Consider the following 17322-nt stretch of genomic DNA (forward strand, 5'->3'; position numbering starts at 1 on the left):
GGAGACTTAATCTTCATATTTTTATGTTCTTAACTAGACATGTTTATTTCCTGTGTGACTTGCATCTTGTTCCATTAACACTTCCATTCACCCTTTCTTACTCTGCTTCGCTGGCCTCTTTGCTCTTCCTCAACATACAAGGCATTCTCCCTGCCTAGAAAGCTCTTTCTCTAGATATTTGCCTGGCCTACTCCCTCACTTCCTCCAAGCTTTTGGTCAGATGCTACCTTGTTCCATGAAGCCTACTCTGTCATACTTAAAATTGCAACCCATTCCCATTCTTCTTACCCTACTCTCTATATTACATCATTTACTTATTCTAATTTTCATCTGTTTCCCTTCACTAGAATGTTAGTTTCATTAGAATAAATATTTTATTTTTCTGTGCGCATGTTTCGAAAACTCTTTAATTAGCAAATGCCCTGGTTTCTAATACACATTAAAACTTTTCTGCGCAGATAGAAAATTGAGGATCAAATCATTGCTTCAGCAACGAGGATGGGATCCCAAATGGCTACGTGCAGAACTAAGGAAAACAGCGCAATTGAAAACTCGCTGTAAACCGTACAGTGTTCTGGGCATTCCGTCTCAGGTTACTCTTATAACCCCCTAACACTTCTTACAGTCTCACTGAAGCTACATCAGATCCCTGTCCTCTGGGCTGTGCGCGCGTGCGTTGTGGCCTGGGGCCGCGGTTCCCCGCAACCGCCGCTCCGCGGCCCTCTCCCCTAGGAGGGGTCTACCCTTTCTTCTGCCTTAAGTCGCCCCCCTCTGCCAGACACCGATTTCTCCTAGGACGCGGTCCCTCCTTTTTACAACTGGAAGAGGAGGTGGTAGGGGATTGTGGCTTCATGTGGTGTGTTTGGATCTGGAGAGAGAAAAGAAATGGGCGAGGTGCACCCTCTTCACGCCCCATACCAGAGCCCGCTTTTAGGATCCGGCTACCTAAAAGCTTCCCAGGAAACCCAGCATTTTCAGCCCAAGCAGGGCTAAGGTGACTCCAGGTCACGTCTTCTGCTCAGGCGCTCAGAATAAATATTTTTTAAAAATCCATTTTGTCCACTGATTTTTCTCAATCACCTAGAAATTGCCTGTCGCTTATAAGGAACTCTATATATTTTATACAATTAATGAATATTCTTTTTTGCATTGAATTTTCTACTCTCTTTTCCCAAGTTCAACCTTCTTTTTACCCAACTTATTTTCCTTCCACCCGTACTGTTCTTCATGTTCATACTTTTTTGGGGGGCGGTGGTGGTGGTGGTGATGGTGGGTATCTTAATTACAAAAATGAGATCGTATAATATGCATCATTTTTCTCGCCTAACAATACCAGGACCATAGTTATAGATCCTACATTCTCTTTAATGCTTACATAATGTTCCACCGTATGATATGGGTACACTACTTTTGCTCATGTCTGTCACTACTTTTCCGCTGCCTTCACCTTGGACCAGCCCATCCCAGGTGTCCTTCATTTTTCCTTTCACCTAGCACCATTTATTCATTCATTTTGTACCCGACACTCCCTGGAACATAGTGATCGCTCAATAAATATCTGGAATTCCACTGGTCTGTTTTAGACAGCTATTAGCTGTGTGCATTCTTTGAGAGGGAGCTACTGAAGGGACAGAAGAGACCACTAGGTAAGTAATAAGGTGTTTCACCCAAATAGATAGGAAGGAAGGAGGAGCGCTGGGTAGTCCTCCTCCGGTGCCTTTGGTGTCTCTCTGAAGCAGGGTGGGTTTGGTGGACCGAGCGGACCAGGGTTCGGAGCTTCTGGAAGGATCAGTGGACCTGGGGTGTCAGGGGCGGGGGCGCGCGGGGGACGGACCTAGGCGGGTCTCCGAGGGGCGAGGCCAGCCGCGGGCGGGGCGGGGAGGGCGGAGCGCGCAGACGCGCGTCAGCGGGAGGACGGTGGAGACCTCCAGGCGGAGCACCGGTCTCTAGGAGCTATGGGGCACGCCCGGGATTTCGTCTGGGCGCTTCTGGGGCTGTGGCTGCTACTGTGCAGCTGGAGTTGCCTCGGGAGCGCCGAGCTGCGTGCTCCGCCGGATAAGATCGGTAGGCTAGAAGGGGGCAGCACGGAAAGAGGTGCGGGAGCGCGCCCCGCGCCGGGCGCTCGGTGTGTAGTGCACCAGGGCCCGCAGCCGTGACGTCCGTCAGGCCGCGCGGGCCGAACCGGGAAGAGTGCAGATTGCGATCTTCCCTGATTACGTCTCAGTGCCGCTTTCTGTGCCCCAGAGACCATGTCTTCCTGGGCATGGAGACATGCCCACTTGAAGAATTGGCCATGGAAAGGAGACCCAGGCGGGCGGGCGGGCGGGAGGCCTCTAAGCGTGCCTGCAGTCCCTGTCTCCGGAGCTCTGGGGCTCGGAGACCAAGTCCTCTCGCCAACTTCCCCTGCTGCGCCTTTGGGAGGCCAGTCTTCTGGTTTGTCCTGAGCGAAGAGCCGCCTCCGCTCTGCAGATGACAGGCGCACGCGGGCTCAGCGCATTGAGTAGTGCAAACAAGCTGACCGGGTTTGCTTCCCTTGATAGGGTGGAATCCCTTCCCTCCGCTTTGCTGAGGTCGGCCTCTCAAAGGCCCCTGGCTTGCACAATTTCTCTGCCTAGTTTCAGTCATCTTGCTTTTTTGCTTCTTGTTTGTTTGTTTCTTCTTCCCCATAAAACTCTATTTGGAATCATTGACCTGTCTAGATTAATGAGACCGAACCAATCTAGGCAAAAATGGCGGCCACTTGAAATGCTTATTGAAAAGACCCATCTCCTCTGTTCTCATGCGTTGAGCACAAAGAAGGATGTGCTGGCCCATTGGTGCCTCCACAAAGAACTGAGAATCTTTGGAAATCCGGCAACAACATTCTAATTAATGTCAATTTGTAAATTAATCTACTACCACTTTTGTCTGGGGGCAGTGTCTGTCCAGATTCAGAGTTCTGTCTTCACTGCAGCTGTCATTGGCATACCCCTACTCAGACTTGCCTAAATTATTAAAAATAGTCTTAAGTAACATTTGTTATTGCTTAATGACTTTTCAAAAAACAACAAAACGCACACAGCTGGTAAGAGGGAAAGAAATTTCCTTTTTTTTTTTTTAACCTCCATAGCGATTATTGGAGCTGGAATTGGTGGCACTTCGGCAGCCTATTATCTGCGGCAGAAATTTGGAAAAGATGTGAAGATTGACCTGTTTGAAAGAGGAGAAGTTGGGGGCCGTCTAGCCACCATGACTGTGCAGGGGCAAGAATATGAGACAGGAGGTTCAGTCATCCATCCTTTAAATCTACACATGAAGCGCTTTGTCAAAGACCTGGGTATGTAATTTGGTTTTAGAGCTAAGCAGCTTTCTGTGTGACCATCCATGAATATTTTTGTCAGATAGGTAACTGAAACTTTTCCATCATGTTAATTGTCTTTTATGGAGAAGTTGGTAAAACTATTTTCCTCACTTTCCTGCTAGCAGTTGGTACTGCCTTGGTTAGGAGCTACTCCTGTAATGGGACACTAGTTATCAGTTATCTTCAGTTATCTGGAATTACAGCCATAGGGTTGGGGGTGGGGATGGTTGCTGTTGTCAGTTCTTAAACCTTTGGGTTCCTGTTGAAGAATCAAAGAGTGGTTTGAGTTAGAAACCTAGTGTGCTCATTTTACAGCTGGGGGAATGGAGCCCAGAAGCTTGAAGTGTCTGACTTAATGTCACTCACACAGCTGTGGGTGCAGACATGTGCTTAGAAGCTGAGACATTTGACTGACTACTTCCCTACCAGCAGAGTAGCTGGACAGGTTGTGAGGGATATCTGGCAGACCTCTGCAGGCCCTTTTCTCAGGGAATATTGGGATATTGAGTAATTTTGGCTGCCTTCCAGTTATGCAAAATACTATAATGGGATGCCACCTTTCCCTTAGCTGCTGTCCACATTTCCTGTGCATGCTTCCTGGGCCTCTCTTTCTTCCATGAGGACAAATGTATTCCAGGAGCAGTTATACTGCAGAGATTCATGTCTGTGACATTTCTGTTTTTAAGTTGAATTCGGTTGGTAATCTGTTTTTTTCTTCTGACTTTTTAGTCTTTTTAGGCCAAAAAATAGCCAGTCTAATTTTGATATTGCTGCCTGATCCCCTGACCCATCTTTTAGAGAATCTACTTTTGGACAATGTAGTGAGTTATAGTGTTTCACTATTCTAAAGATAGAGCTTCTTTAATATGTCTCTTGAGAACTGGGAGAAGCCCAGAATTCATTTACTTCAGAGTGTCCCCAATAGCTTCAGATTACTTTCTACCATTTGCTCAGCATAGGAACCACTGACTTTGCTTACCTTTTCTCTGTTTTTGCAGGTCTCTCTGTTGTCCAGGGTTCTGGTGGCCTAATGGGGGTGTATAACGGAGAGAGTCTGGTGTTTGAGGAGAGCAGCTGGTTTATAATTAACATAATTAAACTAATCTGGCAGTATGGATTTCAGTCCCTTCGAATGCACATGTGGGTAGAGGATATATTAGACAAGTTTATGAGGTAATTTTTTTTCCCTTTCATTTAAACTAAGATCTTTTAGTTAGACGATCTTTAGGAATTAAGTTTCTTGGAACAGTCAGTTCTCACCTAACTGCAAAGCCTGTTTGTAAGAGTATTAGACAAAATGTTTTATATAAAATATGCAGACCATTTATCCACTTGGAAATTGAAAGGATAGTTTATTGCTGCTTCTGAAAATATATTTTGCAAATGCTTATTTAGTGTTGCCAGACACTCTTATGCTTTGCAAATACTAACTTCTCGAATTTTCATGACAACTCTCTAGGTAGGTACTATTATTAACTTCTTATTACAGATGTGGAAGGTGGAGGCATGGGGAGGTTTCAAGTGTGCAAGTATACACCACCTAATAAGTGGCAGACTCAAGAGTCTTACCCAGGCAGGCTGGCTCCAGAGCCCTCACTGTTTTTGTTTTTTACAGTATTTAAAAAAATTTTTTTCAATTACAGTTGACATTCAATATTATTTTATGTTGGTTTCAAGTGTACAGCATAGAGGTTAGACATTCATATAATTTACTAAGTGATCCCCCCAACAAATGTGGTATATATACCTGGCACCATATATACTTATTACAACATTACTGACAATATTTCCTATGCTGTACTTTACATCTCCCCGACTATTTTGTAACTACCAATTTTACTTCTTACTCCCTTCACCTTTTTCACTCAGCCCTCCAACCCCGCTTTCATCTGGCAGAGTCCTCACTCTTAATCTCTTCACTGTGCTGATATTGTATAGATGAATGAGGTCATGTGTGCAAGAGCTTGTAGAAAGGATTAGAAAAGTGAGCTTTAATCGTGACATGATGCTTTAGTGAGCCAGCAGCCTGAGGTAGAGTATCAGTTGTAGGCCCTAAGAATTTAATTAGGATGTTAAGTTCTAGCACTGTCCTGGGAAGGGACAAATACAGGCGCCTCTTTTTCTCTTTATGTTTTTCTGTATTTTCAAATTATTCTATGTGTATCACATACATTGCTTTGGTAATTAGAGAAAATAATGTAAAATAACCAGTCTAACTTTGAAAGATGCGACCTATTTTTTTTTAAGGCTGTGTTAAATTTTTTGCTGGTTTACTGTTTTAGATGCTGGAGAAATTCAAATTGTAAATGTTATTAATATTTCATTACTATGATTGTTCCGATGTGATAAAATAATTGTTAAAAAGGTAAAATTACGTGTTATATGACCAAGTATTAACCAGACAAATATAAGAATTGAGTAGGATAAATACTCTCTAGTTTCTATAACTGAAGGTAGTTAGGGATTTCTTTCTATACATCATTCTTGGGTAAATTCCTTGAACACCTTTCCAGTGGGTATGTTAAGTTTAGCTATAGTGTAAATTGTTTTAAAGTAGTCATTCACTCATGTATTCATTCACCAAATATTGAGTGCCTATTATGTGCCAGGCACTATTGTAAGTCCTGAGGATATGCAACTTAGAACATGTCCCTGCCCTCAAAGAATATATATTCTAGCAGAAAGACAAACAATAAACTAATAACTAAGAAAATATATAGAATTTTTGAGGAGACAGGCAGTCACTTTTTAAAGAAGATGGATGCCATGTTGCTGCACACTCGGGAAATCCAGTTCAGATAGCATCAGATGCAGCCCCACCTGTGTATATCATTTTCTTATCTGTGACTTGCTTGACATGTAGATAATTGCCCTTTGAGAAATTAAGGAATCACTTTTGAAGTGAATTTGGGGTATTGCAGAATGGTGAAAAAGACCAGGTGAGGGAAATATACAGATTATACTATTTTTGCGTTTTAAAAAACAATTCCCAGACGTTATGGAATTACTGCTTCCTCTAGTTTATTTATGATATTCGATTATTCAGCACTGACCTGTATTATTTAAAGGGCCATGCTTCATACATTTCTATTTCTTTCAATAATTAAGAACATAGAAATCTTATTTTGATAATTTTATTATATCCTATGAGATAGTTGGAGAGAAGGCTGGTATTGAGCCAGCATGTGTCAGTTGTTAAAGTGGAGAATATTGCTGGACTTTTCCTTGGGCAGAAATCCTACAGTCCCCTGATATTTACACTTGCCAGGTTAATTTCCAGGTCTGAGCATTTATTTATTCAGTTGGATGCCGTAAGGAAGGAATATCATTCAACCAGAAGAACTGTGCACAAAAAAAATGCTCAAAACTAGAAATTACAAAGCCTTCTCCTGATACTCTAGTCACCATTCGCCTCTTTTTTTAAACATCTGTTGAGTTTTATGTGATGCACACCACACACACACGCTTGTATTCTATAGTATGCATAATTAGAATGTAGTAGATATTCACTCAGATGTTTGTTGAATTGAATCCTCTGGTCCATTGATGATTTCTTGTTGAGATGTCTTGGTTTCTAGGCTAGGTAAATGCTTATTCTTGTCTCTAACACTTATTTCATTTCTGGGGACTTGTCATATTCTTAACACTTATTGATCTGAGACTTATAGGACTCAAAGACTTTATAAACTCCCCCCTTTCCTTCCAAAAAATATTGTAATTTGTTACTTCTAACAAATATTTTGAGTCATTTTAAAAATTCTTTTCTTTTTCTCATTTCCCAAATCCAGTCTATCTTGAATCCTATCAGTTTTAAAATATATCCAGGATTCTACCACTTGTCACCACCACCACTACTAGTACTACTTTGATCTGAGCCACTATTATCTCTTCTCTGGATTGCTAATAGGCTGAATAATGCCTCCCTCCCCTAGCAAGATGTCTACATCCTAATCCCTGAAACCTGTGAATGTATTACCTTCCATGGGAAAAGGGATTTTGCAGATTATCTTAAAATGGGGAGATTATTCTCAATTTAGATGGACCCAGTGTAACCACAAGAGTCCTTAGAGAGGAAGGAGGATCAGAGTGAGTAGTAGGTGATGTGATGATGGAATCAGGAGCTTGGAGTGATGCTGGGAATGGGCCATGAGCCAAGAAATGCAGGTGGCTTATAGAAGCTGAAAAAATCAAGAATGGATTTTTTTCCTCAGAGCTTCCAGAAGGAACCAGCCTTGACTTTAGCTCAGTGAGATTGACTTTGGATTTCTAACCTTCAGAATCATAAGATACTAATTTTGTGTTGTTTTCAGCTTCTAAGTCTGTGGTTATTTGTTACTGCAATAGTAGAAAACTAATATACCTCCTAACTCATCTCCATGTTTTTGCTTTTGTATCACCACAGTTTGTTTTCAGCATAGCAGCCAAAGTGTTTTTTTTGTTTTTTGTTTTTTAATTCTAAGAGTCATCACGTTACATCTCTGCTCAGAAACTTTCAGTAGCTATTTCATGCAGATTAATAGCCAAAATCTGTACTATGGCTTGGAAGAACTGACATAGATAATCCTATTCCTTACTTCTTTATTTCCTGTTTTATGGGCAGAATTTTGTCTGCCTCAAATTCATTTGTTGAAGTCCTAACTTGCTGTATCTCAGAATGTGACCGTATTTGTAGATAGGGCTTTTTAATGAAGTAAGTAATTTAAAAGGAGTATGTTAGGGTGGGCCCTATCTAATCTGACTAGTGTTCATATAAGAAGAGGAGTTTAGAACACACACAGAAGAGACACCAGGGATGTGCACGCACAGAGAAAGACCATGTGAGGACACAACGAGAAGGTGGCCATCTACAAGCCAAGGAGACAGGCCTCAGAAGAAACCAAACCTGCCAGTCCCATTATCTCGGACTTCTAACCTCCAGAACTGTGAGAAATAAATTTCTGTTGTTTAAGCCACCTAGTCTGTGATACTTTGTTATGGCAAGTCTAGTGAACTAATATTGTCCTACCCTTTGTTGAAAGTGGGATATTGGAGTCTCCAACTATTGTTTAATTGTGTGTTCCTCCCTTCAATTTTGTCGGTTTTGTTTCATGTATTTTGGAGCTCTGTTGTTAGATGTATATAGGTTTATAATTGTTATGTCTTACTGATGAACTAATCCTTTTATAATTATAAAATGTCCTCCTTTGTCTCTAGTAACAATATTTGTCTTAAAGTCTTTTAAAGTCTGTTTCCTCTGATATTAGTGTAGCCACTCCAGCTCTCTTGGTTACTGTTGGCATGGTATACCTTTTTCCATCTTTTTACTTTCAGTCTATTTGTGTCTTTGAATCTAATGTGTATTTCTTGTCGATAGCATATAGGTGGATCATGTTTTAAAATCCATTCTGTCAGTGTCTGCCTTATGATTGGAGTGTTTAGTCCATTTATGTTTAATATAATTACTGTTAAGGTAGGATTTATGTCTGCTATTTTGCTATTTGTATTTTATATGTTTTATGGTGTTTTTATTTCTCTAGTCCTCCATTACTGGTTTCTTTTGTTTTATCTATTCATCTGTTGATGGACATTTAGGTCACTTCCACCTCTTGACTATTGTGAATAATATTGCAGTAAATATGGATCTTCATATATCTCTTTGATCCTGTTTTCAGTTCTTTTGGATGTTACCCAAAAGTGGGATAGCTGGATCATATGGTAATTCTACTTTCAATTTTTTGAGGAATCTTTATACTGTTTTCCATACAATTACACCATTTTACATTTTCACCAACAATGCACAAGAGTTCCAATTTCTCCACATCCTTATTGACACTTGTTTTCTGTTTTTTAGATAATGGCCATCCTAAAAGGTGTGAGGCGATATTCTCTTTGGTTTTGATTTGCATTTCCCCAATGATTAGTGATGTTGAGCATCTTTTCATATGCCCATTGACCATTTGTATATCTTCTTTGGAGAAATGTCTATTCAAGTTCTTTGCCTATTTTTTAATTGAATTTTATTGTTGTTGTTGAATTGTAGGATTCTTTATATATTTTGGATATTAAACCCTTACCACGTTTGCACATATTTTCTCCCATTCCGTAGGTTGCCTTTTCACTCTGTTGATTGTTTGCTGCACAGAAGTTTTAAAGTTTGATGTAGTCTCAATTATCTGTTTTTGCTTTTGTTGCCTGTACTTTTGGTATATCCAGATAATCACTGCCAAATCCAGTGTCATGAATCTTTTCCCCTAATGTTTTCTTCTAGGAGTTTTATAGTTTCAGGTCTTATGTTTGTGTCTTTTTGCATGTGGATATCCAGGTTGCTAGCACTCTCCTTCACCCCATTGCCTAGCTTGTTACCTTTGTCAAAGATTATTTGACCATATATGTGTGAGTTTATTTCTGCATTCTGTATTTTGTTCCCTTGGTCTATATGTCTGTCATTTTGCTAGTATTATACTATTTTGATTACTGTAGTTTTGTAATATGCTTTGAAATCAGAAAGCGTGAGGCCTTCAGCGTTTTTTTTTTTCCCCTCTCTTCAGATTGTTTTGGCTACTTGGGATCTTTTGAGATTTCATATGAATTTTAGGATTTTTTTCTGTTTCTGTAGAAAATGCCATTGAGAATTTGATAGGGCTTTCATTGATCTGTAAATTACTTAAGGTAATACGGACATTTTAACAATATCAAGTCTTTCAGTCCATGAACACAGGATGTCTTTAATGGCTTTCAGCAATGTTTTGTAGTTTTCAGTGTTCAGGTCTTTTTGTCTCCTTGGTTACCTAAGTTTATTCCTAAATGTTTTATTCTTTTTGATGCTATTGTAATGGGATTTTCTTAATTTCCTTTTCATATTGTTCATTATTAGTATATAGAACATTTTTAAAATAAATTAAGATATAATTGACATATAACATTATTTTGATATATAAATTTAAGGTATATAGCATGTTGATTTGATACATTTATATATTGCAATGTGATTACCACCACAGCTAGTTAACCCCGCTGTCATGTCATGTTTATTTGGTGCGAGCATTTAAGATCTAGTCTCTTAGCAACTTTGAAGTATAAAAGACGGTATCGTTGGCTATAATTTCTGTGCTGTGCATTAAATCTCCAGAACTTATTCACCTTCCCCAGATACTGCAAAGTGTGCATCCTTACCTCCTTCAGGTTTTTGCTTAGATGTCACATTCTCAGTGAGGCTTTCCTTTACTACTCATTTTTTTGGGCCATCTGATTTAGAGTTGCAACCCTGTCAGCTCCAAGCATTCCTAATCTGTCTTTTTGATTTACTTTTCTTTTTAATACTTATTGTCCTCTAACCTGTTATATAATTTATTCATGTTTATTTATTTATTTTTATACCTGTTTCCCAACTAGAACACAAGCTCCACTGGGACAGGGATTTTTTTTCTCTTTGTTATGTTGATTCTATCCTCAGCACCTAGAACAGTGCCTGGCTCAAAGTTGATGCTCCATAATTACTTATGGAATGAATAAATGAATGAGTAAATGTTAAGGGTTATACAATAGTAGTTTAAAAAGAAAAAAGCTGTATAAGCTGATTAGCAGAAATTACTAGTTACGTCTAATTTTTTAGTAAATATATATTCTAATGCAACTAGTATTGTAAAACAGTTACAATGTTCAGTGTTTATATGGTGTATGTTGTCTCATGTCACCCTCTAGGAGGCCTTTAGTTAAGGAGGCTTACTTAAGTGGGGTTTGGGCTCAGGTGGGAGAAGGTGGGGAATAATTTTTTTAATGATTTATTTAAGTTATTTAATTGGCTACTATTTTGTCATGCTATTAGCCAACAGTCACTCTTCATTATCCACTCTTCATTTTATGAGATAGTCTTTTATTTTTCTAAAGAATTCAGTGTTTTCATACTGTTTTTCCCAACTTCCTATGAATTAGAATCCAAATATGTTGGAAAGAGTTATTTTAGTTTTTTCAGTTTTGGCACTGGTATCAGTTTTCCCCACAAAAATTTATTCAATATTTTGTATACTACGCAGGTAAGACAGTAGGTAGTATTGAAATGGATATGACATTATCCCTTGCTCTGTAAAAATTTACAGTTTATTTTGGAGAAGAAAGTTGATGTAGAAGTTGATCACTAATAGAGATCTTTCCTTAGCACTTATTTCTTCCCTTTTTCATATGCTTGTTTGTGCATGTACCTTATTAACCTGTTCCTAACTGTAAGCTTCTTGAGGGAAAGGAACAATATTTTTCTCATTTCTGTATCACTTGCAGTCTGAAAAATTATGTATTACTACATGAACTAATTTATGTGGATATTCTTTTAGGTCCATAAAGTGAAGGAAAATGTCAGGTGCTATTTCCTAAAAATAATACTACAAAGTAATATCTAAGTGCTGAATGAGTGGCACGTCTGCGGTTTCATGGGACTTTTGGAGATGATGACATCACTGTGGACTGAAAAGTAGGGCAAGACTTTGCAGAGGGGGTAGGATTCAGGCTTTAAAGGAAGTGTAGCTGTTCTGTGGTTCAGAATGGGAAGTGTATTCCAGTTAGAGGGGAGATCTAATGCAGTGTTGGTGAGCAATATGGAGAGCATATTTAGAGACCAGTGAATGGGTCAGGTTGCTCAAGTGGAGGGGATGAGTGTGTGTGTGTGCACACACGCATGCAGGAGGCGTAGAGTTGAGGGCAGAGAGGGCTAGTTGTGCTTGAGCCTTTGACTTTCCATGTGACTTTTAGACTTCTTTGAGTATTTCTACTTAGTTTCTTTGCCTGCAGTTAGAGCAAAGGAGTTAGAATTGATGAGTTTGGCTCTAAAATTTATGATTTAAAAAAAAAATGTCAGGACTTTATTTAGTAAGCAGTAAGCAAGATGGTCTTTGAGTAAGTGACCAGATGACAAAATAAAAGATACTTTAGGGCTTTGGGAGATTCATTGAACAGCTAGAAGCAGATTATTCACTTTATTAGTTTGAATATAAATCCTGACTCAAGATCAGGGAAATGAGAATGAAGTAACTGGAGAGGTTAGAAAGATTGATAAGATTTCCTTCATGGGTGGGAGAGGCAGAAAGCAGAAATGAAAATGTTTAAGTTTGAAACTAAATGAACTGAGGATGACATGTAGGATATTAGGAGTGACCTGTTATTTTTGGTTGGGATAGGGGGTGAATGGAGAAGATCAAGCCTGGTGGAAAGATGAAGTTTAATTTTAGACATGTCTTAAGATAAAAAGATAAATGAGAACAAGATGTACCCACTTCTTTAAAGGTACTCCCAGTGACCATATAAATGCAGAAGACTGTACGCAAAGGACAGTGGACTTCCAGAGGAGACAGAGAGAGAGGGAGGGCCAAGAGCTTCTGGGATACCTGGGGAAGATGGTGACTGAAGTGTGTCTCACATGATAGGTAGGAACTAATTAGAAGGAAACATGAAAGTCAGTTTGAGTCTTAATGATGCTATTTCACTTCTTTATGCATCCCCTTCCAGCTATCTCATTTGGTGTTTAATGGCCATTTTTCTTTTCAAAAGGATCTACCGCTACCAGTCTCATGATTATGCCTTCAGTACTGTAGAAAATTTACTGCATTCTCTAGGAGGGGACGACTTCCTTGGAATGCTTAACCGAACACTTCTTGAGACCTTGCAGAAAGCAGGCTTCTCTGAGAAATTCCTCGATGAAATTGTTGCTCCTGTCATGAGGGTCAATTATGGCCAAAGCACAAACATCAATGGTTTTGTGGGTAAGCCAAGACTTGGATCCATTCTGGGCATTAGTTCAGAGAGGGGCTTACCTGATGTTATGTATGGTGTCTTCTGACTGTAGGCCATGAGTTGGAAAAGACTACCTTTCTCTGCGAAACCGGACATTATTGGCAAAATTGTGTAAATGTAGATGTGCATTTTTATGGGGAGAGTCCTTAGCTTTCATTAGTTGAATGGTTCTCTACTGGGGGAGATTTTGTCCCCAGGGGACATTTGGCAATATGTGGAGACATTTGGAGCAGAACTCACCTAATTAGGAAGGGAGAGTGGGTGGCAGGCCTCTTACAGAGTTGGAATTAAAACACATTTTTTTCCTACCACTGACAGGGGCAGTGTCACTAGCTGGTGCTGATTCTGGCCTTTGGGCAGTAAAAGGTGGCAATAAACTTATTTGCTCAGGGCTCCTTCAGGCTTCCAGAAGCAACCTTATATCTGGCTCAGTAATGTACATAGAGGAGAAAACACGGACCAAGCAGACAGGTAAACTTGAACTTCTATTTTATTGTTCCTAATGTCCCCTGTAGAAAATAATTGCTCAGGGAGAAAAACTTCTCCTCCACCATCTCTCTCAGTTCCAAATGATAGGATTTAACATTGTATATGTTGTGCCATGTAGAAATATTCCCAAATGTGCTTAAGTACAGTGGCATGACTCCTTGGATTTAAAAAATAATCTCATCTTCAAAAGCAAAAATTCCATATTTTGTTCTTAATGACAAGGTATTATTTCCATTTCAAGTAGGAAATTGGCCTCAATTATGGACAGTTATCTTAATGGATAAATTCCTTTAATTCCTTAGAATGATAAACTCTTAAGAAGGCATAGAATTACTTTTAGAAGGTATAAAATATAGAAACACTAAAGAAATGTATGTGTCCTTATTTCCTCTAGGAACCCCCGCAAAGATGTACGAAGTGGCCTACCAAACTGGATCTGAGACCCATTCAGACTTTTATGACATCATCGTGGTGGCCACTCCACTGAATCGAAAAATGTCCAATATAACTTTTCTCAACTTTGATCCTCCAATTGAGGAATTCCATCAATACTACCAATATATTGTGACAACTTTAATTAAGGGGAACTTGAATTCCACTATTTTTAGCTCCAGAGCCTTAGGTAAATTTGATCTCAGTACAATCTTAACCACTGATAATTCAGATTTGTTCATTAACAGCATTGGGATTGTGTCCTCTGTAAGAGAAAATAATCCTCAACCATCAGAAGATGGGGCATATGTTTGGAAGATCTTTTCCCAAGAAACTCTTACTAAAGAACAAATTTTAAAGCTCTTTTTGTCCTATGATTATGCTGTGAAGCAGCAGTGGCTTGCATATCCTCACTATAAGCCTCCAGAGAAATGCCCCTCTATCATACTTCACGATCGACTTTATTACCTCAGTGGCATAGAGTGTGCAGCAAGTGCCATGGAGATGAGTGCCATTGCAGCCCACAATGCCGCTCTCCTTGCCTATCACCGCTGGAATGGACATACAGATATGATTGACCAAGAGGATTTATATGAGAAACTTAAAACTGAACTATGAAATAATAACACTTTCACTTTTTCCCCCTCTTGGTTCCCAGTGGAATATCACTGGCAAAAAAGAACACAATCTGAGCAGAGATGTTTTCAAATCACATATTTTGCCATTATTGTTTAACATGAGTAATTCTAGTGTCATGAGGAAATATAAGGATCTCATAAGCGTGAAAGTGTAACTACTGCACTTATCCCATCTCCAAAATTTCTTAACTCTTCTTTTAATACCCATCAGCAGTGTTTCCCAAACTTGTTTGATCGTAAGAATCATTTGAGGTTTGATAAACATATAAAATTCTCTAGCTCTTCTGGAGATTGATTCAGTAGGTCTGGAGATGAGGCCCTGGATTTTGAATAAAATCTTAGAACATTTGAAGCTGAACACTTGAATTAGAACTTAAGACACGTTTTAGTTGGGGACTAGTTTATTTGTACTTCACAGCTGGATGTGATCTTGAGTCAGATAGTTAAAACTGCTGTAGGAGTTGGTATCTTATGCCTGGCTTTAGTAATTTATACTCTTTTTCAAAGTAAATGCCTCACCGAAGGCTTGACTTTCAGAATGTTTTTTTGATTTCTTCTGTCTCATTTTTTAAGGGTGAAATTTGTAAGTCTTAGTAGTATAACCTTAAGATGTCATACAAAAGTCTCTAGTAAAATGAAAAGCAAATATAGGCTCATTGAAGAAACTGGCATTCAATTATCGAATCCTCACCCATGGAGCTTTAGAAAATACTGATATACCCTATAGATTATTTAATGGACTGAGGATAGGACCTCCGCATTGTAGCTTGTTAGAAGTTCCTGATGTGCAGCCTGGGTTGAGAATCACTGACTTGGAGAGTCTAATATGTTTCCAAAGGGTTTTTCAGTGCCTTCAAAGTCCCAAGAAATCCAATTCATTATCAAAGCAGATGGATTTTGTGAAGAATTTCTCAGAACTCTAGTGGTAACCTTGATAGTAAGCAGCATTGACAGCCTAACAGCAGAGGTAACTTGGATTACTCCAGAGTTGACACAAGTAAGATATTCGTAATGACACCATGCTTGATCAAATCCAGCATATGTCCAAACTGTTAAATGCTTCTAAAGCTACTGTACCATTCTGGGTGAGAAATTGGTTCCTGAAATCTTTTAATGCGTTAAGTTCTCAACCTTGGCTGCACATTGGAATCTTCTGTTGGACTTTAAAGCTTCCCAAATGATTCTAATATGCAGCCAAGCTTGAGAATCAGTTCTACATCTACTGTATGAAGATCATTAATGACTGTCCTTATAGTCACTGTTAGGACAGAACACATAAAAGCTTGTGAATTCAACAGTAACAGCAACAAAGTTAACATGTACTGTTAAAAAAACTTGTCAAAGGGTGTTTTTTCTAATTTTATTTTTAAAAAGAATGTTGAGGCAATTTTTTTTTTCCTTTTGTGGTTTTAATGGACAGTATGCGGAGAATGTAATATACTGTGCTATGTATATGCTAGACTGGTAAATACTAATAGTTAACTTAGAACTTGTTTTGCAATGGGATATATGTCAAGCATATTCGTTTTAAAGCAATCATGGTATTAAAGGATATATATATTTTTTATTGGACAAAAAATACTATCAGAGCTTGTTACTCCTGAAGACCACTCATCCTTTTACAGAAGAGAATGGTAAAGGGCTGAATGAAAGCCAGCTCCACTCTAGTGGTTCTCCGACTTAGGTATGCATTGGACTTACCTGGAGGGCTTGTTAAAACATTTCTGGGCTCACTCCCAGAATGTGTTTTAATAGGGTTTGGGGTGGCATACAAAAATTTGCATTTCTGTTAAGTTCCTAGGTGATGTTCCTGGTCTAGGAACCACACTTAAAAGAGAACTAGTTCTATAATTCAGCTCTAAGTGGTTGAAAATTGAAAGCCTGTCAGCTTCAATGAAGATTTAAAAAGAGCTACTGGAGAAGAATGTTAGAATAAAAATATGTTGGACTTCACACCAGCTCTCCTTATTGTGATTAGGTTGGTTTGATCCCTCTAGCTGTCCTTTTGCTGTAAATAGGAAATATTATTTTAGAGCTACATCCGGTGTGCTCACTGTATACCCCATTCTCTGCAGTTTTAAAGTGACTCAAGATTTGTAGTATTTTTACCAGATCACAAAAAGAACAGGTCTAGTCATTTACTTGGTAGGTTTCTTAAGGTTAGGCTTATGATACAACCATCTGTAATATAGCTTTCATCAGTTGATGTGCCCTCAAATGTATGAACTAGATGAATGTATTATGGCAGCATTATCATTACTCTCTATACTTTACAAAGAACAATACACTGGAATGTTTTCCTCTGGAATTCTATTTCTACTCTTGTATTAAAAATTTTTTCCCACTTATGTTCGAAATAAACAACTACATCATTAATTCCTGTTTTACTTTCGTTGTACTATATTTGGAATGTAGATGTACTTGAAAAAGCCAGAGTATATCGAAGTTACCCTAAGAGTTTTGAAATTAGTTATTTCAGAAGAAACCCACTCGGGTTTGCAGGTTCTGTATCTCTGTTTAGTGTAAAGAGATGGGAAAAAGACATTCTTGCCATGTTTCACATTTAATCAGATTCTTCTATATTAATGCATAAAAACCTTTGAAAAAAACCAGTCTTAACCAGGGATAGTTCATGTAAGAAAAAATTAGGATATCCTATTTTCG

General features: G+C 38.8%; 1 protein-coding gene across 1 annotated transcript; it reads left to right on the plus strand.

The window, feature by feature from the left end:
- Positions 1 to 1888: 1888 nt before the first annotated feature.
- Positions 1889 to 17034, plus strand: PCYOX1 (prenylcysteine oxidase 1). Its single transcript, XM_039852433.1, has 6 exons — positions 1889 to 2064; positions 3110 to 3316; positions 4339 to 4513; positions 12857 to 13068; positions 13418 to 13570; positions 13983 to 17034. Exons 1-6 carry the CDS (start codon positions 1956 to 1958, stop codon positions 14636 to 14638), a joined length of 1512 nt encoding a protein of 503 aa, XP_039708367.1. The 5' UTR covers positions 1889 to 1955; the 3' UTR covers positions 14639 to 17034.
- Positions 17035 to 17322: the final 288 nt, after the last annotated feature.

Source organism: Pteropus medius, unplaced genomic scaffold (assembly GCF_902729225.1).
Source record: "Pteropus medius unplaced genomic scaffold, Ma_sr-lr_union100, whole genome shotgun sequence".
Classification (NCBI taxonomy): domain Eukaryota; kingdom Metazoa; phylum Chordata; class Mammalia; order Chiroptera; family Pteropodidae; genus Pteropus; species Pteropus medius.